At 45.1% G+C, this 25,339-nt stretch overlaps 2 protein-coding genes and 1 pseudogene across 3 annotated transcripts; 2 read left to right on the top strand and 1 right to left on the bottom strand.

Annotated features, from left to right (window-relative positions):
* The first annotated feature begins 277 nt into the window (after positions 1–277).
* On the top strand, positions 278–2,190 carry LOC308168937 (cytochrome P450 2J2-like; annotated as a pseudogene). The gene is made up of 5 exons: positions 278–458; positions 798–852; positions 1,064–1,220; positions 1,564–1,708; positions 2,018–2,190. The product of its transcript is annotated as a cytochrome P450 2J2-like (transcript).
* A 1,896-nt stretch (positions 2,191–4,086) lies between these two features.
* fzr1b (fizzy/cell division cycle 20 related 1b) lies at positions 4,087–8,474 on the top strand (the record flags this gene model as incomplete). The annotated part of the gene is made up of 13 exons (XM_080543717.1): positions 4,087–4,215; positions 4,335–4,436; positions 4,589–4,652; positions 5,594–5,721; positions 5,835–5,917; positions 6,127–6,310; positions 6,465–6,530; positions 6,665–6,767; positions 6,871–7,052; positions 7,175–7,408; positions 7,658–7,762; positions 8,071–8,163; positions 8,433–8,474. The coding sequence occupies exons 1-13, from the start codon at positions 4,123–4,125 to the stop codon at positions 8,472–8,474; spliced, it is 1,479 nt and encodes a 492-aa protein (XP_080399843.1). The 5' UTR covers positions 4,087–4,122.
* A 1,790-nt stretch (positions 8,475–10,264) lies between these two features.
* Positions 10,265–19,130, bottom strand: LOC308168936 (importin-13-like; the record flags this gene model as incomplete). Its single annotated transcript, XM_080543575.1, has 21 exons — positions 10,265–10,361; positions 10,475–10,656; positions 11,139–11,228; positions 11,590–11,648; positions 11,758–11,824; positions 11,908–11,960; positions 12,097–12,193; positions 12,308–12,445; positions 12,526–12,606; positions 12,921–13,073; positions 13,587–13,721; positions 13,858–13,884; positions 14,551–14,732; positions 15,057–15,204; positions 15,392–15,512; positions 15,675–15,841; positions 16,387–16,528; positions 16,733–16,873; positions 17,117–17,760; positions 18,164–18,289; positions 19,059–19,130. The coding sequence occupies 21 exons, from the start codon at positions 19,128–19,130 to the stop codon at positions 10,265–10,267; spliced, it is 2,922 nt and encodes a 973-aa protein (XP_080399701.1).
* Positions 19,131–25,339: the final 6,209 nt, after the last annotated feature.

Raw genomic sequence — 25,339 nt, 5'->3', positions numbered from 1 at the left:
ATGAGGGAAAAGAAGAAATAGAAAGGAAGAAATTGTGAATTACTAGGGGGAGGGGAGAGGCATACAAGATTTATTTCTGGAAAGAGAGAGAGAGAGAGAGAGAGAGAGAGAGAGAGAGAGAGAGAGAGAGAGAGAGAGAGAGAGAGAGAGAGAGAGAGCGCGCAAGAGAGAGAGAAATAGTGATATGAATAGCTAAAGAGGTGAACTTTGGAATACTCCTCACCTCAAACAACCTCCCAGTGTCTTTCTCTTAGACCCGCTTCAGTGGACTTCCACCATGCTGCTGTGCTCAGTTCTGGACTGTCTGGACCTAAAGAGTGGTCTCCTCTCCCTCTTTGTTTTCTTGCTTCTGGCTGACATTCTTCAACAGAAATCCACCCAATGTTCCACCTGGGCCCTGGCCTTTCCCTTCCCTGGGGAATGTCTTCACTGGTTTTGACCATCATGCCTTGGACAAGGTATAACACACTGCTGCACCAATTACTTGTTTACGTCCTGTATCCCAACTTCCCAAGATATTGACTTTGACATTTAATTCTGCTTTCTATTGTTTAGACATACCACTAAGATATTACCTGCAGTGGCAATTCATGTCCACAGCAGTATCTAACATTTTGGAATATAAGGAAGATTATTCTCCCCTGCAGGGGTTCAATGGTTAATAAAACAATATGTAAAAAAAATTGGGGAACACCTGACACACTACCATGTTGTTTCCACTCTTACAAAGCTGTTTGATTAGATGTGTGCTCTGTTTGATGAACAGAAACAGAACAAGTGTTTTGTAATATCTTTAGGTTGCTGAGTGGATTGGCCCTGATGTGGTGGAAACAAAATCGTGTTTATGTCAGGGTATGTCACTTCAAGGGGAAGGAGGTTTTGGTGACATTGAGAGACAGCGTTTTCGACTGGCCAGTATCCCCTTTCTTTGATGTGGTTCTCAAAGGCAATGGTTAGATGTGCTCTTTCTCTCATGCAGTATTATGTTTTGCAAAAACAGTCCCTTGTTAGATTTAAATGAGAATGGTTCTTTTAAAACTGGCGTCATAACTTTTTTTTCAAGGCATTTCAACAAGCAATGAATACAAATGGAGGAGGCAGAAGCAGTTTTTCTGGTTGCCTATCTGAAACATTTTGGTGAGGGGAAGAGCACTACACCCTTGAACTTCACATCCAGCTAGAGTGTAGCTTCCTGTGTGAGGCATTCCAATAGGAAATGGGTGAGCAAATGACAAATGTACACACTTCACATGTACACACTTCACACAAATGTACACACTTCACAGGAGAAAACATCTTTAGTTGTGCTTCTCCCTTATCTTTTTTTATCAATATTGATAGACTGATCAAGTGCTGGGATAATGAAGTTCAATAGTCTTATCTTCCTAACACAGTAGGATGAATTTGGCTTTACATTTCACCATATTCTTAATTGGACATTGAGTTTTATGCAAATACTATGTATTCCCATGTGTTCATGTACTGTGAGAATACAATGTAATACACTGTAATGTGTTACACTGTGAGAATACAGTGTAATATATGAACAATGTAACTCAACAGGAGAGCCCTTTAACCCCCACGTCATAATAAACAATGCCGCAGCCAATGTTATCAGATCCTTAGTGTTTGGGAAACGTTTTGACAAATGATGCCACAGATTTCCAGAACTTTCTGCATCTGAGCCACAAGTCGATCTTACTAGCTGGTTCTCCTCTTGTTCAGGTGGGTTTCCCAATGCTTGTGTAGTAGAGATGGAGCACAGCTTCAGGTAGCCGCTCTGAAACATTTGGACGATAATACAGGTGAAAAGATCTTACTGTATGCAGCATTGCAAATGTACACATTTTGGCTTTGTCCACCAACGTCTATCATGTTTCTTCTCTATCAACCATTGAAAATCTGTATCAGATGATTTATAAATGATTTATGTTTTTCTGGATGAAATCTTAATTGGAATTTTAAATCATTCCAACACAATCATTAACTTGCACTTTTGGATTATCTCAGCTGTAAGATGTTTTCCCATGGCTCGTCAGTCGTTTGCCTGGCCCCCATGAGACCATTCTCTCCAACTATGCCAAGCTCATCTTATTCCTGAAAAAAGAAATAGAGAAACACAAGAAGGACTGGAGCCCATATGATTACAGGGACTTCATTGACTCCTACATTGGGGAAATGAGTGAGTAATATTCTACTGTATATTCCTGTGAGTGTGTTAGGTAGCGGATTGATAGCTCCTCATGACTGTTGAGTATCTATCAAAAATCAAATAAATACATTTCCAGCCACTTTCTTTGCTATATCTTTTGAATTCATTGTTGCAATCACAATTATAGATATGAGATACATTTGCCATTAAGGGATTCTTTTTGGCCACTTGGTTGTAAACTCAGTTTGTAGGCTACAGTGATTGAAAATATGTTGTCCCATCGTTGTCCCACCGCGTTTCCCTCTCCACCATTCAACTTTGTAGATGTTTGTAAGTCTCCCCAGGCCTCAGGATTGTGTTCCTAAGCAGTTTTGTTCCTCTCTATTTGCTCAGTTTGTAATGACAACCTTTGTTTGCATTGTCGTCGTCATCCTCAGCAAGACTAACCTGGATAAATAAAGGAAATATGAAAATTATTAAATAAATAAAATGAATTTATTGTGATAAAGCATTAGTTGTAAACCCAGTAGTAGTAAACCCAATTTATTCAAATTTTTTCACCAATCAGAGAGGAAGGAGCTGTATGAAATATGATAAAGGAGTTTTTGAAGCATGACATGCATTGACTCCTGCCTGGTGATGTGATGATCATGTAGTCAGAGACCATGGCTATGTTAACATAACATAACATAACATAACATAAAGCTATGGATGCATGTGTGTTGCTTGTCTGCTTATCCTGAAACTTTTAGTCAGATACAAATTCATCCCCCAAAAACAATGTCCCATAAAATACACCAGTCGGCGCTGCTGCGCTTGTTCGCAGTACAGCTGATTTCGCCATCTTGGTTCAGACGTAAACAACACCGAAGTGTTGCGATGGCAATGTGATGGCGCTGCTGACATCTTGAAGAAAATGAAAATCTGGAAATATCATCAATGACATTGAGATATAAACGTCAACAAAGTCCAGATCATCAGTGGCGTTTTCAAGACATTGGGTTTGTCTGCTGTCAACCGAGCTTGACAATGCGTCTGCTTTGTACTTGAGTTGGCGAGCAGGTAAGACAGATGTTTATCTTGTATGAGGATCATATCAGCTGATTGCTAGTTTGTAGCTTTGCTGTTTGCAGGGGAATGATACCATGACAACCGTGTGTTATACCATGACAACCGTGTGTTATACCATGACAACCGGTGACGTTAGAATTATAAGGTTCTATCTCCATTTTTGTCAAAATTGAGTTTTTTTACATAATCTGATCCATTAGGTGTTTATTAATGCCTGTGTGGTGTTATTTTTAAAATGTTGACATTTTTGAGTTAGTAATTCATAAAATACAAAGGTTCCAACTCACAAAACATAATGGAATGTAAAAACGTTGACGCTCAATATCTCTGAACTACCCTAAACGGAGATAGAACCTTATCATTCTAACCTCACGAACCGTGTGACCGACATCGGCACACATTTTCCACAGCCCTTTAAAGTAGCTAGGCTATTTTTGCTATTTTGTTTGTAGATCTTCTAGTAACTAGCTATACATATTGTTTTATTGTATGTTATTACTAGTTAACTGTCTGTCAGATCACATCAGATGTGTTTCTGTCCGAACAAACCAACTAGCTTAATAACGTTACAATATATTATTGTTGCAATAATTTAAGCCGGGTTATTTTATGTCAGACACATGTGTTTTAATGGCTGTCATGTCAACATACACATCAATGAGAGAGGTTTCTTTTTATTTATCCTGACACCAGCATACTCAGCTCGAGATCAGTGCCATGTTAGTAAGCTAGAATCTTTCTACTTTGCTGATTCAGTATTTCTCTCTCTCCCCAGGGATGGGAGGCCACCAGGGGTCTCCATCTGTGGACTGAGTCAGGGGGTGTGACGGGGTAGGGGGGGTGGGGGGGAGGGGGAGGGGGGGAGGGGGGCCTGGCATTTGGCACTGGACGGAGAGTTTATGGTTCTGTGTGTAGTGATGGACCAGGACTACGAGAGACGTCTGCTTAGGCAAATCAATCACCAGAACCTGCCAGAGGGCCAGCTGGCTAAGGTGAGTGGTGAGATCAGTCCTGCCACTGAGACACTGATACTGTAGTGCTAACCCCAGAAGACGAGCTGTAAATGCTTTGCGTCAGACAACACTTTGACATTATTTCCATTCCATCACAGTCAGGAGGTGCCACCTGCAGTCCTGTCAGTGTCAAGTCAGGAGACCGATACATTCCTACCCGTGCTGGAAGCAACTGGAGTATCAACTTCCACTATGCCAATGTGAGCCGTAGTCTTTTTCTTCATGCATGCATACAATACAATATCACAATCTCCTCCTCTCTGTCAGTCTTTTTTATTATGTCTATGTTTAACACAACCCGGTCATTCACGGTCATGTTTAACACATTCATTAACCATCTCTTTGTCCTCAGGAAAACTGTCGATCTCCCAACCAGAACCACCGGTCGAAGGAGGCCGGTTCAGACACTGGGAAAGGTTTGTGTCTGTCGCCTCTCAGGTGACAGGTCCCCCTTGTTTTTCAGCAGACAATGGAGTGCTTCATTTCTGGCTGTTGCCCCACATTTCTTATTGCAGTGATGAATCACTTTTTCCTGATCAATCAGTAATTGTCCCCCACCGATGAAGGAGGGGACAATGATTCGGTCTCTGTCTGTTCGTATGTCCTACGCTTTTTCTCTGACACCACTTGGACAGTTTTGATGAAACTTGAATGGGTGAATGATGGGCCCTGCCATACAGATGCGGAAATTACAAAATTACACTGATTGACAAAACTATGATGAAAGATGCGTCTAGAGATTGTTTAGGAGCTTTGATGTGACACCAATTAATCATTAAAAACGTCATAATACTAGGCGTGCAAGCCAAACACAATAGTCCTATAACCTAACACATTAACACATTTGGGAATAATATTTTGAGAAGTCAATGCAAAACGTTAATTGATAATTAATTAAATATGCACTACACGTTCTGGTAACTTTTCAGTCTGACTATAAGTGCAGCTGTAGGAGTGTTTGTGAATTTTGAAGAATATTTTGTGAGTGAAGCCTGTTATGCAGCATAATTTAATCCAAAAACTTGGCCTATATCAGTACAGAAACCAGAATTGTGTAACCTAGGTTTATAGCCAGTCACATTTGTAACCATATAATTTCCTTTGCAAATATTTTGTCTATTGGTAAAATTTGTGTTTGAAGTATAGACACTCTCCTTTTATAGAGGGGCGCTACATCATTTGTGGGGGATAACATGTTTACTGTGTAGGTTTTCTATCATCATCATTTTCTTATGAAATTGACCCAAACTGAAACCCAGTATGCTCTTTTGCTAGATTTTCACAGTGAAAACTTTTATCATATGATCACATGAATGAAGAATCATGACATCTCTATTTGTTCTATCCTCTTTGGCAGATGCGGTGGCATATGCTGCCTTGCTGAGGAATGAGTTGCTTGGGGCGGGAATAGAGACTGTTCCAGACCCCCACACTGACGACTGCAGACACACCGTCCTCTCCCAGGGCACACACAGCCTCTTCAGGGTGAGAGGGACCCCAGCATAGGGCTTTTTAGTGGGGTGTATATTGTAAATAGGGATGGGATTACGAGGGCCATATTGTAGATGTTTGACTCTTTGCGTGTCTGTTCTCCATAGTACACTGTCCACACTAAGAGAGTGCCTTTTGACAGTGGAAATGATGTCTCGCCATACTCACTCTCTCCACTCAGCAACAAGAGGTATGAATGACTCCGCTCATTGAATGATTGCTGACTAATGGGTCAAATGTAGTAAATACACAGTATACATAGATAGATTTGTCTATTCAATAAACTCGGTTAAGCAAATGTACTACACTCCAATGTTGTCATAAATCTAGAATTTGGACATTTGTCACTGATCTTTACCCTCACCCATTTCCTTTTCCACCCACACCTTACTTCTACAGTCACAAGCTCCTTCGTTCCCCTCGTAAGCCAGCCCGCAAGATCTCCAAGATCCCCTTCAAAGTGCTGGACGCCCCTGAGCTGCAGGATGACTTCTACCTCAACCTGGTAGACTGGTCGGCAGGAAACCTGCTGAGCGTGGGGCTGGGGGCCTGTGTGTACCTGTGGAGTGCCTGTACTAGCCAGGTGAGAGGGGCTACAGGGAGTGTTAACTGAGTCAATACAAAACCTCTCACCCAAGTTTTTGGGATAAGATCTAGAACAGCATGGTTGATTATAACTTGGTTGGAGTAGAGGGGCATAAGTGTTATTGGCTGAATTTCCATCTTTTTGTTGGTAGGTGACAAGGCTGTGTGACCTATCAGTGGATGGGGACTCGGTGACATCAGTATGTTGGAATGAAAGGGTGAGTTGACGCTAGTCCTGCATACACACACACACAATCTTTTGGTTGATATGAATGCAGCACAATACAATGAATGTAAATTGTATCCACATTTGGACCAACTTCCTAGTTTGCATCTTGTTTCATTCCCTTAGGGGAGCCTGGTTGCCGTGGGAACCCATAAGGGCTACGTTCAGATCTGGGATGCAGCAGGAGGGAGAAAGCTCAGCAGCCTGGAAGGCCATTCAGCCCGAGTGGGTCAGTAATGCTGGGATAGGGGCCGTAGGTGTGTTTGATATCTGTGTTTTTTGTGTGTACGTGCATGTTTATATGAAATTTGTCTCTCTCTCTCTTTGTCCAGGAGCCCTGGCCTGGAATGGGGACCAGCTGTCGTCAGGTAGCCGGGACCGGGTGATCCTCCAGAGAGACGTGCGCACCTCTCCCTCCGCTGAGAGGAGGCTCCAGGGTCACAGGCAGGAGGTGTGTGGCCTCAAATGGTCCCCAGACCACCAGCACCTAGCCTCTGGGGGCAACGACAACAAGGTGACGAGGATACCGAACACTTTTTCAGCCTTTTTCGTTAAATGTCAACACCCCCCCCCACCTCCACTCTCTCTAATACAGCCCCATTTCATCCCTTGCTTCTGCCCCTGACTCTGCCACAGTTGTTGGTGTGGAACAGCTCCAGCCTGCTCCCGGTGCAGCAGTACAGTGACCACCTGGCCGCCGTGAAGGCCATCGCCTGGTCCCCCCACCAGCATGGGCTGCTGGCCTCAGGGGGGGGCACGGCAGACCGCTGCCTGCGCTTCTGGAACACGCTGACGGGCCAGGCCCTGCAAAGCACCGACACGGGGTCCCAGGTCTGCAACCTGGCCTGGTCCAAACACGCCAACGAGCTGGTGAGGAACTTACTACTGGAACTACCAGACCCATACCAAGACAACGGCTGTAGCATTATGCAAATGGTTCTCCAATTATTTTCTGTTGTGACTCATTCAAAGTCTATTAATGGTGTGTTAAACCACATTATGACACATTAGATAAACAAATTCCTGTGTCTAGACAAAGTCCAATAAAAATCCATAGCCCCAGTAGGAATTAATGAATATTTTGGGGATTATCGTTGATTGATTGGTCATGCCTTTCAGGTGAGCACCCACGGCTACTCTCAGAACCAGATCCTGGTGTGGAAGTACCCCTCACTAACGCAGGTGGCCAAGCTGACAGGCCACTCCTACAGGGTGCTCTACCTGGTAAGACAGGATGAGAATGCAAGGAGTGCAATGTACTATACAGTGGAGGCTGGTGGAAGTAGATTTTGAGTTTGATTCCATTCCATGCATTAACAATGAGCACATCCTCCGATTTCAACCTCCACCACATTTTACATTCCATTTTTTAAATTGAGCAAAATGTAGACACCAGCCTCCACTGGTACTGTATGTAAATAAAATAACAAATAACAAATTCCTCCAACCGATTTTATGGTGAAAATGGAGGTAGAATGAGTGCTGAACTCCCTACTTCTGTTTCACACTCTTGTTTCTCTCCCCTCCACTAGGCGGTGTCTCCAGACGGAGAGGCCATTGTGACGGGCGCAGGGGACGAGACGTTACGCTTCTGGAATGTCTTCAGTAAAACACGCTGCACCAAGGTACAGTATCCACTATTACAATCTGATCACGAACAACATCAATATAAAGGATTCCTCCGATTTCCATACAATTGTACCTTGTTCTAAGGATCTTATATACATGTATCGATCCACCTAGAGACGTATAACATAACATGTACCCTTCCTTTCAATTTGATAAGTCACTTTTATGTCATTTACAATGGCTAAAATGACGGCATGTACTGCTATTTTATTGATGTTGTGGCTGTAAGTGTTTTTAATCATGTCATCTTGTGTTCCTCATTCAGGAGTCCAAGTCTGTGCTGAACCTCTTCACAAGGATCCGATAGTGAAAGGGGGGTGAGGATGGGGGGTGGGGGGCATGGCAGACAATGAATGGACATTGCCATACTGTACTACCCCCCTACTCTGCATAAACTCCCCCCCCACACACACAATATCACTACACCATCGCCTGGTGCACCAACTGTCACTACAAACTGCTCAATCTCACCTTTCTACTGAGGACAGCACCAACCTCCAACAGCAGCTGCTGTCCCTCAAAAGTGATGTCATCATTTAAAAAGCAAAAACAGCCTAGAGTGACGACTTGTTATCCGTATACAAGGTTGTGACTCGTCTTATTTCTCTGTTGTGGATGTCCAAAATATATTTTAATTCTATTAGCAGAGGTATACATCTAGAAGGGTATAAGCTATATGGACCCTCTCATTTTGGTGCCATCAGAGAGAGAAAAAGGCCCAATCCTGATTCCCTTGCCTACCCCCTACGGCTCGTTTTGGAGTGCCACTTGCTTTGCAGCCAAGGCCTCTGAACAGAGGGTTGTCGTGGTTGAAATCTTTCCCGATGAAATGGGACAACCTTTCAAGACCCTGATATGTCATCAGTAGTGTCATAGAAAAGCATTGACGCGATTTCTTTCACAACTTAAGTTTTATGCTATCAATCGATCAAACAAGTCATTAAATAAAAAAGAACAATGCTTCATTATCAGACCATGACAGAATAACGGTGCTCTGTAGGCTATCAACCTGTGCTCCTACCCTGTCAGTTTGGGTTAGATTGCGTGTTTTGGTTTAATAAGTGCCATAGCTATAGCGTCATATGCCATCAAAGGGGGAAGATGCGACATGGAAATAGGTCAAAACTATCATGCACAAATCAGCCTAATGTTAAATAGATAACTTTACATTAAATATATCTACCATCATCTGTTGTCAAACGCCACATGTAAGAATTTATTTCTAAATAAACAGAATTGTACATCTCAGAAATGTGAATCGCGCTCCGATGACATGGTGTATTTCTACGGGAAGGCTGTGCCCAAAAAATCTCCAAACGGAGCCGTGGAAAGCCCTTCCCCCTTCCCCCTAGCCTTCAATGAAAACATGAATTGGGACACCCCTAACCTAAATGTGAACGCTCAAAACGGAGCCGTAGGGGTGAATTGGGATCGGGCCAAAGGCTTGGGACTATCTAGGGAATTTCTATATTTTCATAATATGTATATTATGAATTATGACCACAGTATCCAACAGCAAAGACATAATAAATGAGTACACCACTACAGTCAGCCTGCTGATGCAGCTGCAAAGTCTCTTGTTGTGTTTATTGTTGGTCATTTGTTGCATCATGCACATAAAGATTGTTGAAAAAAAACAAGTACTGTACTGCACACTTAAGCCAAGTCTTAGCTTGTCACATAGGCTACCCTTGTCCCAATGATGTCAATGCTCCCTTGAGTTGAAAAGTGTGCTGTGTCCCAATTCTCTACCATTTTCTTTGTAACAGAATGGTGGAAACCATAAAGGCTTTCTAGTCTACAACTTATTTTGAGTCGGTTACATGACTCCTTTAGAAAACTTTGAGAAACCTCGGAAATATTCACACTGATTCATTGGCAGCAACATCATGGGCCGGTTTCACAGACAAGGCTTAAGCCTAGTCCTGGACTAAATCACACTTTCAATGTAAAATCTCCATTGAAGTTGCTTTTTAGTCCAGGATTAGGCTTAAGCCTTGTCTGTGAAACTGGCCCCATATCTTACAGGTTGCCCCAGTACAGGTCCAATGTCACCCACAAAGTATGGGTCTTAGGGGATTGTCTAGGTGAGAGAAATCAGGGTTCTGTAGAGTATCCAGTTCCAGGGAGGCCACGACACAGAAGAGAGAACTCCTTCACTATCTCCTTAACTCGCCGCTTGTTCGTTTGTTCCCTGAGAAGGACAGAATAGGACAAACGTCACTGACACGGCCATTAAAGCCTCCTGCTAGTATTGAGATGAGGCCTGAGTGTGTTTGGTTCAGTGTCTGAGTTGAAGGTGTGTACCTGAGGAGCTGCAGACTGAACGCCTCCTTCTGCTCTGTGGACACATGGGTCGGAGGGAATCCTGGGGTTTGTAGTCCTTCCTTCAGCCACTGGGACAGCAAGGCAGGGCAGTGTATGTTCAGGCAGAAGAGCACCTCAGAGAAGTGTTCTGTCAGGTTGCGGGGAGACTGGCCTCCGACTGCCTGGACACAACGAGGGAGAAAAATACTGCCTTCAATTCAACTTTATTCGCCATGTGCAGTGCACTAGGAACATGATTTGGTATTCAACCATACTAAACAAGCTACAGTACATACAATGACAACACGACAATACTCAAGACAAAATATACAGTACCAATATAAGTGGATATTATGAATAAATACTGTACAACTAAGTGCAAGAACATGTTAAGTGCAAGGTACAATGATCAGCAATTATTGAGAAGGGCTATGGCTTTGGGGAAAAAACTGTTCAAGTGTCTTGATGTTTTGTTATACCCATCATAGCTGTCCTCAAAATAACTGTCAATAATAGACAGTAAAGAGAAAACATTTTTATTACACTTGATCATTATGTGTCATTTGTGCTTATTCATCACTGTCATTAGAACGGCTAAATGATGGTCCCTTTCCTTGGCCAGCTCAGGAGATTATGTTTTCAGAGACACCAGTCCCTCTCTCACCTCCAGGATGGACGTCACAAGAAGCTTGCCGTCCCTCTGCAGCACCTGACCAATGGGAGGGACGTCTCCACAGTGAGGGACCAACTCTGTCTGTATGTTCGGGGGACGGAGGGATAGCAGAAAATTCACATAGCAGTGTTGAGTTACTGTACCAAACTAAGGGGAGGGTAATGATTAGTTTGTATGTGTGAGAAAGCACTGCAAATTACTGCAGTGTTTAGAATATCTTAACCTCAGATCGAGTCTACAGCAAGAGTTGTTGTTGCAACTGGCTCTCGGAGGACGGGCTCATTGTACATAATGCATGGAACGGAAGGAGGAATGGTATCAAAGACACATGTTTGATACCACTGTTTATTCCATTCATTACAATGAGCCCGTCCTCCGATTTCTACTTCCACCAGCCTCCACTGCTCAAGAAGAAAGGAGGTGTCAGCCTATTTCAACTTACAAAGAATAAACAGGCTGATTTCACTGTTGGCGTCTCCGGGAACTTGAGTGACAGGACCCCTGAAAAGATAAGATACCAGAGGAGATGTATTGCTCACTAGACCTTTTGATTTATTTATTGATTAAGAAAGATGTTGGTCAGGTTTAATGTACATGCAGTGATACTCACCACAGTAAAATAGTGTTTTGACATCAAGACGGTCAGAAAGGTAGAAATCAGGCTTCCTTTTGAGAAGCTGTGGAGTAAAAGCCACATAGATATACAAAGATGACATAGATACTGTACATAATTTAACAGACTATAATGGATCAAACTAACCTGGCTGTGGACTAGCATAAATGCTTCTGCAATATCAGGGTGATCCCTGGGACCTAGAATAGGGAGGAATTAAGAAAATAATACAGCATTTAAAACACAAACAACATCATTAAAGCAATATGAACCGGAGGATGTGAGAATTGATTTAAGATGTTCAAAAGGACTCTGTCTGGCTTTACCCACCCTTACCTTGCTGAAAGATGGAGAGAGTGGTGGAGGTGACCAACTCAACCAGGACCTGAATAGGAGGGAAGTGGTCTTTCTCCCCTGCAAATATGTGAACCATCTAGAATAACGGATAAATAAAGGATTTCAAAAACGTTTATGACAACATGTTGTTGGCAATGTGTAAGGCTGAACACGGAATCTGATTGGATGCCTGGCCTGTGTAAAAGCCCACCTGGCGTGTGAGGTCCAGAGCAGAGGCTTGTGGGACGGTGCAATAGATCTGGCCCAACATCTCACTCAGCTGGGGAACCATGGGAGCAAAGTCATGGAGGAGGGTCCTCACCGACTTCTCAAACACCCCACACACCGCCTGGGTGTTGGAGTCACAGAGTTGGAGTCACAGAGGGCCGACGACATAATATATATATATACTGTACCGTACACACTAACCTCCACCACTTCTGAGTCATTCAGCCACTTGCTTAGGATGGTTTGAATCAGAGAGAAGACTTGTTGTAGCACCACCACCACCTGTGAGACGTGGGAATGCGTGACACCATACTCCAAATACAGTGGAGGTAGAAATCTGAGGACAGGCTCATTGTAGTTCTTTATTCCGTTCCATGCATTACAATAATAATAATAATACATTAGACTTATATAGCACTTTTCTAGACACTCAAAGATGCTTAAATGAGCGTTTAACAATGAGCCCGTCCTCCAATTTCTTGTTACCTCCATCAGCCCCCGCTATGCAAATGTAACGCAAGACAAATTACACCATCCAACCAGTTATGGTGTTAATCTGAACTCTCCCTGGGAGAGAGGTTAGACTGTAGACTCACAGGGTTGTGGCTGGGGCTCTCTTGGCCTGTGGTGGGCCTGGCGTGACTGGTGCCCTCTGAGCCATCGGCTTGTCTGTTGACATCCAGTGTGGTGAACAGGCTGGACAGCATCCCCAGGATATGTATGATAGACAGCTTGTTAGAGGGGTCAGGCTAGAGAGAGAGAGAGAGAGAGAGAGACAGGTAAAGACAGCATGAATACAGTGGGATCGCATTTGCATTGCATGAGATCCACAAATGCAAATGATGTTGGAAAAACCTTGAGATTGTATTTACTTTACAGTCCATGACTGACAAGGCCTCCTGTGTAATACAAACTGAACCAAACACACGTACTGCACGTCACTTAACGTCACTGTGTCTGGGGGAGAGGCGGTGCTGTAAGGGAGTTGGAGTCAGAGAGAAACAACTACATAGAACAATGCCATGCACTTACAATCACCTCTGATTTCTACCTACCTCCACCAGCCTCCACTGAACTAAGCTGATGTGATTAGATACTAGATGTCTAGATCCCTTAGCTGTGGATAGGCTCCCTAACTAGATCTCACAGCCGTGGATAGGCTCCCAGCTCCATAACTGTAGATAGGTTCCCAAGCATTTAATTAGTTTGTTAGTTAGTTTGATCAGTTAGGCTCTATGTGTGTTGTGCTGCTCAGTTCTTACCACCTGGTGGGCCAGTGTGTCCAGTGTCTGGACGTGGGGGGTGATGAGGGAGTGGAGGCTGCCCAGGACCTTCTCCGAGGGGAGGGCAGACAGGAGGAAGCCAAGGGCCTGCATCAACCACATACACTGGCTGCTCTGCACACGCACACACACACACACGCACACACACACATACATGCACACGGGGTCTTGAATTACGTCATTATACTCCCAGGAAAGACTAGTCGAATGGCCGCTTTTTTTCACAGTTTAATGAGGGATTTTCACTGACCTTGTGTATGTCTTTGACAAGCACGTCCTGTGAAGACAACTTGGCATGAGTTTCAGAAAAAAGACCTAAGAATGACAATCCTGCCTGAGGTGGATGAGCATATCAAGGTCTCCACACACACACACACAAGACACTATCCAGCATTAGAACTAGATGCGGCTCAAAAAACATGTTTTTTTGTTTTGTTTTTTCAAACGCCGTGGTATCGGATCGGTACTCAGTATCGGCAAGTACTGCACGGTCAGGTATCGGTATCGGTATCGGGATCAAAAAATGGTATCGGAACAACACTAATTAGAACATTTGAAATTCACTTAAACACCAGAGGTTATAGACACTTAACGACTGTACACATCCATATGCATGTTCACTGGCTTCGAAAGTCATAATGTCATGAAGAGGTGGCAGCCGGGCTGCCCGTACCCAAATCGCAACAGAGTTTAGGCGAAACCACGCCCATTTCCGCATATGATGTACACGATGCGTGAGGGAGGCGAGAGGGAGATGTTGATGCTGGATCACAGTTAGGGTTAGGGTTAGGGAAATGTATGTTAGCTAGGGTTAGGGTTAGGGTTACGGCCGAGAGCTGCGGTGTCCATAGCAACGCAGCGAGCACGTCATGCGGAAGTGGCCGTGGTTTAGTCTAAACTCTGTTGCGATTCGGGTAGTCGCAGCCGGGCTACCCCATCTGACCTGTGACACGGCCATGATGTCGTGAACGTAGGGGGCCAGGTCGTGGCGACACTCTCGGCACATCCTCTTCAGAGTGGACACGCTGGACACAGAGAGCTCTGCCTTCACCAGGCCCTGCAGCACCATGGGTAACACACTGCCCAGCATCACCGGGTGGTCGGCCAGCCACTCTGCCAGGGAACCTACAGGAGAGGGGAAGAGTCAGGGAGGGGGGGAGAGGCGGAGGAAAGACAGAAAGAGAGAGTCAGGACAGAGAGAGAGAGAGAGAGAGAGGGGTCGTCAGGACAGAAAGAGTGAGGGGGGAGAGCAAGAGAGAGAAAGTGGCGGGGGTGAAAGAGAAAGAGTAAGGTACAGAGATAATCAAAAGATTCACAGAGAGTGAGGACAGAGAGAGAGAAAGACAAGGAGGAGGGAGAGAGAATGAGAGAGTAGATGCAGTAGAATGGGATAAAGTTGTTCACCAATGGATAGATATGGTTAAAGTCTAACTAGGTCTGTCTAAGTACCTATGGTGTACATGACAGTATCTGCCAGCTGTATGTTGCTGATGCTGATCCGTGGGATCAAACCAATGAGGCCCGGGATGACATCAGAGTAATTAACGTCTATGGTCTCAGCAATGGACTGGAAGCCAAAGAGCAGGGCCTCCGTGTCCTTGAAAAGAAAACAGTTGGAGAGGGAGAACAGAGAGGAAGAGGAAACACACACACACACGTGCACACACACACACACACACACACACACACACACACATAGACAGACTTGTAGCAAAATAGATTTAGGCAGAAAGAAAGCTGAAAGAAAGGGCGGGGGAACTCCTTCAGAGTGGGTCAGAACTGACCTGCCATGCTGCTGGTCGCTCAGTTTCCATCAGCAGTCTGCCCAGCCTATCATAGAGGTTACTGAGAATCTCCGCCCCCAGCATCTCATACACATACATCAGAGTGTCTGATATGTCCACCCTACGAGAGAAAATATACTTGAGAATACATCATTGAGAAACAATCAAAGTAATTAAACATAATACAAGTCTGTTTTCATCTAATCATGAATTCATTCTTCCCACCCGTTCCTGTATAGGCTAAACTTTCCAGTAACCTGTAAATGCTAAACTTCCTGTTTACCTGTAGATCCTAAACTGCTCCTTGTCGTCGGAGGACCAGGAGGCGTACTCATCCTCTGAGGGGAAGTGGGCCTTGTGGAGCAGCACGTCCACCAGCTGGAAATACACGGGTCTGTAGACCTGCAGGTACACCCCCTGCTTCTCCTCCTCAAAGGACAGGATATCATCCTGAAACACACACCGATTAATACTTCTACAGTGCTGGAAGATCAATACAGTCAGAAATGTAACCACCTTTACTATGTACTGAGGAGCAGTGATGATGTTTCTGAGTGCATACTCACAGGTACAATGAATGAATGAATGAATGAATGGTCTTTATTGTCATTAATACAGCACAGGTACCATACAACGAAATTTAGAGGGGGGGCTCCCATGGTGCTTGGAAAAAAGACTAAAAACAAGAGAGCCAAGGGTAAAATAAAAGAGGCAAAAGAGCTGGTTTACATAAATAAAGGCTATGTACACTATCTACTATACTATACTACTATACCATTTCAATAAAACACTGTGCTGTACTCTATGCTATGCTATAAATATCCTAACTTTTTCCTATATCTGAACCTTATGTACACAAGGGTTGTCATATTGCACATAGTATTTGTTGCACATTCATTAAAGTGTCGCAGTTACAAACACCACACGCACCCCCCACCACCGTTGCCCCACCACACCCAGTAACCCACCCCCCACCCCCCACCCCACCTTATTACCTGCAGAGTGTACCAGAAGGTGAGGGTGAGGGAACTGGTGGTCTCGTTGACAGGGTAGTGGCCGGGGATGCCAGTACAGAACAGGATCATATTGACCAGGGCTAGGTATCCCTGCCAGTGCTCCACCTGCCCCAACAGAGTCCTGTCACACACACATACACAATCATCCTGTGAGACAAACAGATGTTGGACGCATACAATTCTCTAGAATTACATTGTATGCTCTACTACCATTACGATTTCCCTTCACTGGAACTAAGGGGCCTAGCCTAAACCATGAAAACAGCCCCAGAAAGAACCAAGAACTACAGAGGAAGAGAGGCTAGAGATCGGGGTGTGTGTGTACCTGGAGTGTGTCTCCCCCAGGGCGACAGCAATGCGACAGATCCCGTGTGACGTCTCCATGTCTCCGTCTCGTACCGCGGCCTTCAGCTGGTCGTGAAGGCCCAGCACCAGGGGCATCAGATTCACTAGAGCATCAGTATACCTGAAACACACACACACACACACACACACACAAACACACAAACACATAGTGTCAGAGTGTACTCTAGTCTATACAGTGTGTGTGTGTGTGTGTGTGTGTGTGTGTGTGTGTGTGTGTGTGTGTGAAAGAAAGAGAGAGAGAGAGAGAGAGAGAGAGAGAGAGAGAGAGAGAGAGAGAGAGAGAGAGAGAGAGAGAGAGAGAGAGAGAGAGAGAGACAGGGTGTGTATTTGTGTCTAACCTAACCTCTGGCAATCCGGCTGTGAGATGGCGCTGACAATGGTCTCCACAGCTGTGTCGAAGAGCTCTGGATCAGCCAGCGCTGCGAAGCAGTCCTGAACCAGTCCCCCACTCTCCCCCAGAGGTACATCCAGCCCCACCCAGCTGGAGAGGCAGCGCAGAACCCATGTCTTCACCTGGCTGGGTGAGTCCTGCCTCTGGAGCAGCTGGCGTAGCAGGGGACACACGGCCGTCCACTCCCCAGCCAAGGCCTCTCTCAGCTGGGCCCGACGAGCCTGCGGGAGCCGGCAGCTCTGAAACTCCTCGGGCAACACAGTGAGAAGCTCCAGCAGGGCCAGGCAGTGGGCATGGGTGTCCCCCCCCTCCACCTCCCCGCCACCCCCACCCTCATCGCCAGCCTTCTCTGGCTGGAAGATCCTCACCATATCAGTCACAGCGTGGGGCCAGGCCTGGGGCATGGTATGGAGAGCCAGGGAGGCCAGAGCCACACACAACCGGGTCAGCACCATCTTGGGCCCGGAGGCGGAGTTGGAGATGTGGGAGAGCAGCTGCATCTTCAGGCTCTGGTGTTGGTCGGTGGGGATGTCGCCCCAGTGGCGGGAGATCTTACTGTGTAGAGTGCTGGCACCGAAGAACTGGATCTCAGGGAGCTGTGTTGACAGTAACATAAAAATGTGTAGGGGACAGGGCTAGCATTGAATGGAAGACTATAAAGGTAAGCTATAAAAAATGGCAGACATTCAGCCATTCCTTGACACTGCTGAAGTGTTGGGTATTGTGATTGGTTGGTAGCCTAGTAGATCTAATGAAACACAGACAAAAACGACTTATAAACTGTTTATAAACGATTAAACTGTTTTGATAACAGCATAACATATACTACCAATTCAAATACGTTTCTGAAATGCATTGAACAAAATAATGATAGGGTGGTGAGGAGTGTAAAAGCATGAATGAATTGGTGGAGAGGAGTGTAAACATGAATGAATTGGAAGTATTGGTTGAATGTTGTAGGATAGTGCTGCATGCGTGGGACTGCGGAGCGGAGCAGACCTTGTCTGGACTGAGCAGAGCCCAGCAGAACTGCCATGCCTGGGGGGAAGCCTGGGCCTGGGTCAGCCACTTCTGGGCCACGTTCTTATGCTCCATGTCTGGGTCATAGTACAGCTGGTGGAGGGCCTGGGGAACGCATAGGACGATAAGAGTTAAAGGAGTGATCATTTCTCAATATCTTTCCAAGTAAATGCACAGATACCTACAGGGCCTACAGTACGATATTGAATTAGCAATTTGTCAGAATATAGCTACTGGAGCAAAACATACCAGGAGTATCTAGTTTTGTACTGCAAGGCTGCAATGAAATGATGTGTGCTTGAAGGCTTAAATGTCACTGGTAAGAATGCCAGATGAGGGTGTAGGCCAACCATAGACACAATAACGAACTGCTTGAGGGGTAAAACAGAAGTCTGAGTGTTGCCAATAGTGACTAATCCCAAGCACATGTAATGGTTATATTTAGCACAGCAAATACTTGTTGCTGCTATCATATTACAACAGCCCCTTCCTCTCAATAATAGCCCATGTTCAACTCTGCACTGTAACTGTCCAGAGACCAAATCAAACATGGACCTGTTCTTTTTCTAGGGGTTAGATAGGACTTTGACTGCCCATCAGCAAATATGTAGCATCTGTAATAGTATAATTCTGTGACAAAAAAGACTAAAGCATTATAACATTCTTTATTACATGAAGTTAGCATGTTAAAATATAAAGTTAGGAACTATTGCTATGAATGAGATCAAGTTGTTCATGTAATAGGGCTCTATTTCTCAAGTTGTTTCTGATGCGTCATAGGCTACTAAAACATAGGCAACTAAAACAATGAGATTGAAATTGCACAGTTGAGTTTATTGTACATCACTGCAATTGTCTTTTAGTGTTCTCTTACCGTCTCCACGTTCTCCACCGTCAACTCCAACGACTCCGGGGGGCTCTGCGCCGGGTGGACAGTTAGCTCCATCCTCGAGTGAGTGAAGCAAGCCTTCGGAAACTCGGAAAAATAGCAATCCGGTCCAATTCCGTCCTGTCGCGATCTCCTTTTCTGCTGCTGATGAAACTCCCTCTGAGAACTTAATTCTGGTCAAAATAAGTGAATTATTGGGAGGCGAAGTTGACCGCATTTATTGTCCTGTTGTGACACCTAATGACCAACAGCCATAAGTCGAAGTATAGCCTGACATTTTAGTTTTATGCCGTGCGCTCGAAACACTGACCTCTGGAGGTAGGCTTGAAGCAACATGTAGGTTCAGAACCAGACGGTTTGATCAAATCTCAGTTTTTCTCCAAACTGTTGCAGGTATCTAGAATACTGTAGCTGGACATGTTAATCAAAGAACTGCAAAGACAGAGCGCCCGTTCCTCAAATTAGTTTTGCGCGCCTCACGCCCGTGCGTAGGGTGCGCTCCCACAAAACGCGCAGAGGGGCATGCCCAACGGAGGGACGGTGGTTCATTATGGGCTTTGAATCACACCGACAGACCCTGACAGACCCAAGAGGAAACATTTGACACTTTGTTGCCTAGCAGAGGACTGGAGTTTTTACACTGAGCTGAGCGCGTCACATAATCTATCCTACCCCACCCATTCTTGTCTGCCCTAGTACCACCCAATGTATTTATAGCGATGATGATATTGCGCTGCTGTCAAATAACGTAACGGAAAGAACATCTCCAGCAAAGATCAGAGCTGAAAGGCCATTGAACATTTTGCATCATCGCATTCACGGAAAGCAGCAAAGCAAATGAGATGAAATTTGAAATTAATCTAGTGCTTTGTGCGTTGGTGATTCTTACCAGCTCAGCGTTGCAGACAAAGGGTAGGTGTCAGCGCCGCGGGGGGTCTGTTTAGAGTTGATATTCCGCTGGGCAGAGATGTGTTTGTGCTCTCGTCGTTTTGCTTTGATTATCATCACATGATATTCGGTTGACAGATAGACAATCAACATTAATTTGGATAGCTTATTAGTCTAATGTTATCTGATGTTTGCCGATGTCCATTGATTGTTGGCTATACACCTGTCATTACGCATAGGCATATATATATATATGTTGTTGTTTTATTTTAACTTAAACTACTTATGTGGTTACTGACCTACTACAGGTATGTTCTTCGAATAGGCCTGTCTCAATTCTATCATTAATTATCGTCTGCTTATTCATGCGCTTATTATTTTTTTCTATTCTATTAGAATATTCTATTTCTATTCTATTCAATGTTTTTTTTTCTATTTATATTCAGTTGGCTTTCTGTGCCGACAGATATTATTTCGTGTAGTGTATTATGGTCATATTCACTGGGAATATTTCACAACTTAGAATCTAGGGGGTTGAAGTTTATCACGTGATCTAGTGTATTCATTATCATCGCTGACGAGAGACTGTCTGGGGGGGGTCATTGAGACTGTCTAGGGGGGTCATTGCCCTGCCTCGGGTACAGCCGTGCCTTCACGAGATGAGCAACATAACAGACAAAAATGAATAATCACTAAGCATGTTAAACAGACTAGTCATGCATGACGATGTCAAATAGCATGAAGCAAAAGAGGTCCAAAGAGGGCATTTGCAGTAATTGAGTTATGCCCATTATGGTCTGTTCAGATCTGGGTTCACCAGCTGACTCTACAGGACTTCACAGAGCAGCTGCCCTGGAAACCGCTGTAATGAAATTACTCCCACCATTTCCCAGAGATGCTTTAATAATGTCTCTCAGTGCTTCATTTATTCACAACAAAATGGACAACCAGAACCTTTTTTTTTTACTGCATATTATAGTGACATTGATCTTCTCCTCATAGGTCAGAGCAGTCCTACGTCCCTCGTCATCACCCCACCGGCACCTTCCCTCCAGCATGAGGGCGTGTCCACTGCAACCCCCATCCTGTCATTGGCTGCTGAAAATGGGGTCTCGGGGCCAGAGGCTAGTCCTACCAGTCAAACCTCAGACCCAAATGGAGCCCCAACAAAACCAGTGGTTACCAAGGGCGACAGGCAAACAGAGACTGCTGGAGACAGCGATGATGACAGAAGTGACATGGCCATAACCCCTCGTATGACCACATCCCAACATACACATGTGCACACAGTCAACAATGTTACCCCCAGCCCTGACAACAACAACATCTCTCTCCCAGGTAATCAGGATGATCAAAAGAAAAGTCTTGTTTATTATCGTAGTTTGATCCTGTGTATTGAAAGTGTATTACCAACAATCCTGATATGTTGCTCGCAGCTTTACATTAACATACAAACATTAACATGTAATTAAAATGACTGCACAGGAATAACAAAGTGCAGTGAGAAATATCCGGTGCCAAACTTGATATTGGTTATTGTGCGTTTTTATACTATTGCTCTATCTTCCCTCTCAACCCCTGACTTTTTCATCAGCACTGTTATGTTCTTCATGGTCACCCAGAAATAATAGCAGCTCTGCTCTGTATAACAGTACAGCTTGTGGCTCTATCTCTGGTTCTATCTAATGGGCCGTGTACAGCCTGGAAAAGCTGCTTGTTTGCAAACACAGAGGCTCACCCCCACCCCACCCCACCGCTTGGTGGATGGTCTTCCTCACCCCCTCTGTCGGGGTATGAACTGTGGTTGGCCTCCTCTGTGCCTTGGCAAGAGGGATCAGGGACTTTAGCTGGGGGAAGTGGCAACATGGTTCAAGAGGTCTCTTCTTACAGGATGACAAATATAACTTTCCTTGTCAATGCTGTGCGTGTGTCTGTCTGCCTGACGCCGCCTCCGCTCCGCTCTAAATAAACACACAATGTGATGTAACACAGTCAAGATTTCACACTCTCTCTCTCCCTCTCCCACTCGCTTTCTCTCTCACTCTCCCACTCTCTCTCTCTCTCTCTCTCTCTCTCTCTCTCTCTCTCTCATACTTACTATCTGTTTTACTATCTTACTATCTGTCATCAAATCCGCCTTTTTCACCTCAGAAATATCGCCAGACTACGACCTTCCCTCACTGACTCCGTGGCCGAAACCCTCATTCACGCCTTCGTCACCTCCCGTCTAGACTATTGTAATGGAGTCCTGTTCGGGGTTCCCAGCAAAGCCCTGGACAGGCTCCAGTATGTGCAGAACTCTGCTGCCAGGGTCCTCACCCACACCAAGCCCTGGCAGCACATCACCCCCACCCTCATTCACCTCCACTGGCTTACGGTCAAGTCCCGCATCACCTACAAATCCCTCCACGCCTGCGCCCCCCAATACCTCACTGACCTTCTCTGTCAACACACCCCTTCCCGGAACCTGCGGTCCCTAGGCATGGGCCTACTCTCCACCCCCCGCACCAACCTACGGACCTTCGGGGGCAGAGCTTTCAGTGTGGCAGCTCCCACCCTCTGGAACTCTCTCCCCACAGCGATCCGCAATGCCCCTACCCTGGACAACTTTAAATCAGCCCTCAAAACTCACCTGTTCTCTAAGGCCTTTGGCCTCTAGTCTAGTTTTGTCACTCTCGTTGTTGTTCTTTGTTTTGTTTTTCTGTTCTGTCTGTCTATGAAATCTGTAAAGCGTCATTGGGTCTGAGAAAGGCGCTATGTAAATTTAAGATATTATTATTATTATTATTATTATCTCTCCCACTCTCTCTCCCTCTCCTATTCACTATCTCTCCTACTCTTTCTCCCTCTCTCTCTCCCACTCCCTCTGTTTCTCCCTCACTTATCTCATCCTCTTTTCTTTGTCTTATAAAACTGAACAAGTCCTCATTTAGAGGAACAATAGGAATGTATTATGACCTAGGATGCAATAGAAAAAGAGATCAGTATCTACAGCTAGTCTGTAACTCCTTCCTCTGTATCCCCTCTCTCTCTCTCTCTCTCTCTCTCTCTCTCTCTCTCTCTCTCTCTCTCTCTCTCTCTCTCTCTCTCTCTCTCTCTTTCTCTCTCTCTGTTGCTCCAGTCACTTTCTCATCCACACTTCCTCTGAAGAGCACCACTGCATCTGAAGGAGTGTCCTCAACTCCAGGGGGCCCTATGTCCTCAACTGGAGAGCACCTCACAACTACATCTACTCTCCCAACCTTAGATACCACCCCTCCACCCCGTGTTTCAACACCGATCCAGACCTTCCACTATCCCAGCACACTGATGGCCCTTACTACGGCCCCCACCGCAGAGCGCCCGCAGACCTCGGCCCCACCACATGCCTCTGCTGGGCCCCCCCGTCCGGAGGTGCCTCCTGAGCTCAACGTTGGAGATGAGGGTAAGGTGATGAACACCAGTATGTGTCTGGGTGTTGTTGTATGTGGGTGCTAATGAACAGTATGCAGCGTGTGTGTGTCAGTTTAATTTAACTTCAGGTTGTGCTTTGGTGTAATGTACAGCCACTCACCAGCCACTTTATTAGGCACACCTTACTAGTTCTGAGTTGGTCCCCCCTCTTTTGCTTTCAGAACTGCCTTAATTCGTCTGGCATATACAACAAGGTGCTGGAAACATTACTCAGAGATTTTGGTCCATATTGACATTATAATATCACGCAGTTGCTGAAGATTTGTGCCAAGAAAATATCCCCCACACCATTACACCACCACCACCATTTTCGCCCAGAGAACTGCCGCTCACTGGATATCTTTTCTTTTTCTGACCATTCTCTGTTACCCCTCGAGATGGTTGTGCGGGATCCCAGTAGAACAGCCTGTCTTGCATCAACACCTATGCCACGTTAGAACTCACTTAAATCACCTTTCTGATGCTTGGTTTGAACTTCAGCAGATCGTCTTGACCATGTCTACATGCCTAAATGCAGAAGGAGTTTCTGTCACATGATTGGCTGATTAGATATTTGCTTTAACGTGCAGTTGAAACAGTGTACCTAATAAAGTGGCCCATGAGTGTCTTTTTAAAGGACAGGCCTCCCTTGTGAAGAATTCAGAAAAATTATAAAAACATCAACACATCCACTCAGGGCTGCCTGAAAAGGAATGTCCAACTGCTTTTGTTCAAATCTCTTGCTGCTGTTCCAGATTCTAAGCAGTCGCATCACCGCAGCTCTCCTCTGGATCCACTGCTGGCTGGACTGGTGTCAGTCTTCATCGTGACCACGGCCGTCGTCTCTGTCGTCCTCTTCCTCAAGTTCCGCCAACGGCCCGACCACCCAGAGTTCCGTCGACTGCATGACCTGCCCATGGTGAGCCCATCCATATCAGATGCATACAGTTTGTTTGTGTCGCACAATTTTAATGTGGAATATACTAAGGAGTGGTGTGTGTATACTTACTGTATGTAGCTGATCTCGGAACCCTGACTTAGTGAGACTGATATGTAGCCGGCCATGTGTAACTCAGGTCTAAAGGGTGTTGCTTGCCTCTCAGTAAAAAGTAAAGACTTTTGAACATTTTGAATTATTACATTCATCCTTGTTTGTCTTCCTGTCTAGGATGACTTGATGGAGGACACACCGCTCTCCAGATACCAGTACACCTATTGATGGAAACCTCTCAACAGGCCGTTTTACTTCTACTGCTACAAAGCAGATACCCAAGAGGCCCTCGTCAGCATTCATATTGGCTCCCCATGTTGTCCCTTATCGAGCTGTTTCCTGTTGGATTGTGCTCTGTGAAACAATGAGAGGGGTTCTGAAAAGACCATAAACCCTTTGAATCAGAGGTTTTAATAGGTAAGACTTGTTATTCCCTTTAAAGCACTGGGATGTTTTGTCTGCACTGGGGAGCCTTCTTGTTTCTCTGAGACAAGTAACCTTTTAGTGACCCCTCCTAAATGCACAGCACTTTAATGTGACATAGACACAGTCACATTGCCCCCTAGGGGAGATCAGCTCCAACAACCAGTTGCCATCAGAGATGAAAATAGTTCTGAAAACTATGTCAAGCCAGCTTCCATGCTGAGGGAAAGTGGGCAGCGAAAAGCTAGCTGTAAAGGTTCTGAACAAGTGATTTGAATGTTCACAAGTCTCTAGAAAACCACACTGAAAATATTGTGATGTGATCACTGACCAAATATGAGTAAAGTGCTTTTTCAAACCAAAATGCCTAGTGGGTTGTCTTAACAAGGCAACTTGGAAAACTCACCATCCTTTGTCTTACCTGTCCAATGATAGCCCAGAGTGAATAAAGCTGTATGGAAACACTTAGAGCTGTATTGTTGAGTTTACCACAGTGGTACTGTCATGTGTAAACAACAAGTTAAACACAAAC

The sequence above is a fragment of the Nansenia antarctica genome (assembly GCF_963989245.1).
Source record: "Nansenia antarctica genome assembly, chromosome: 12".
Taxonomy (NCBI): domain Eukaryota; kingdom Metazoa; phylum Chordata; class Actinopteri; order Argentiniformes; family Microstomatidae; genus Nansenia; species Nansenia antarctica.
The sequence above is the reverse complement of the archived record's forward strand: the minus strand, read 5'-3'. Positions and strand labels throughout refer to the sequence as shown.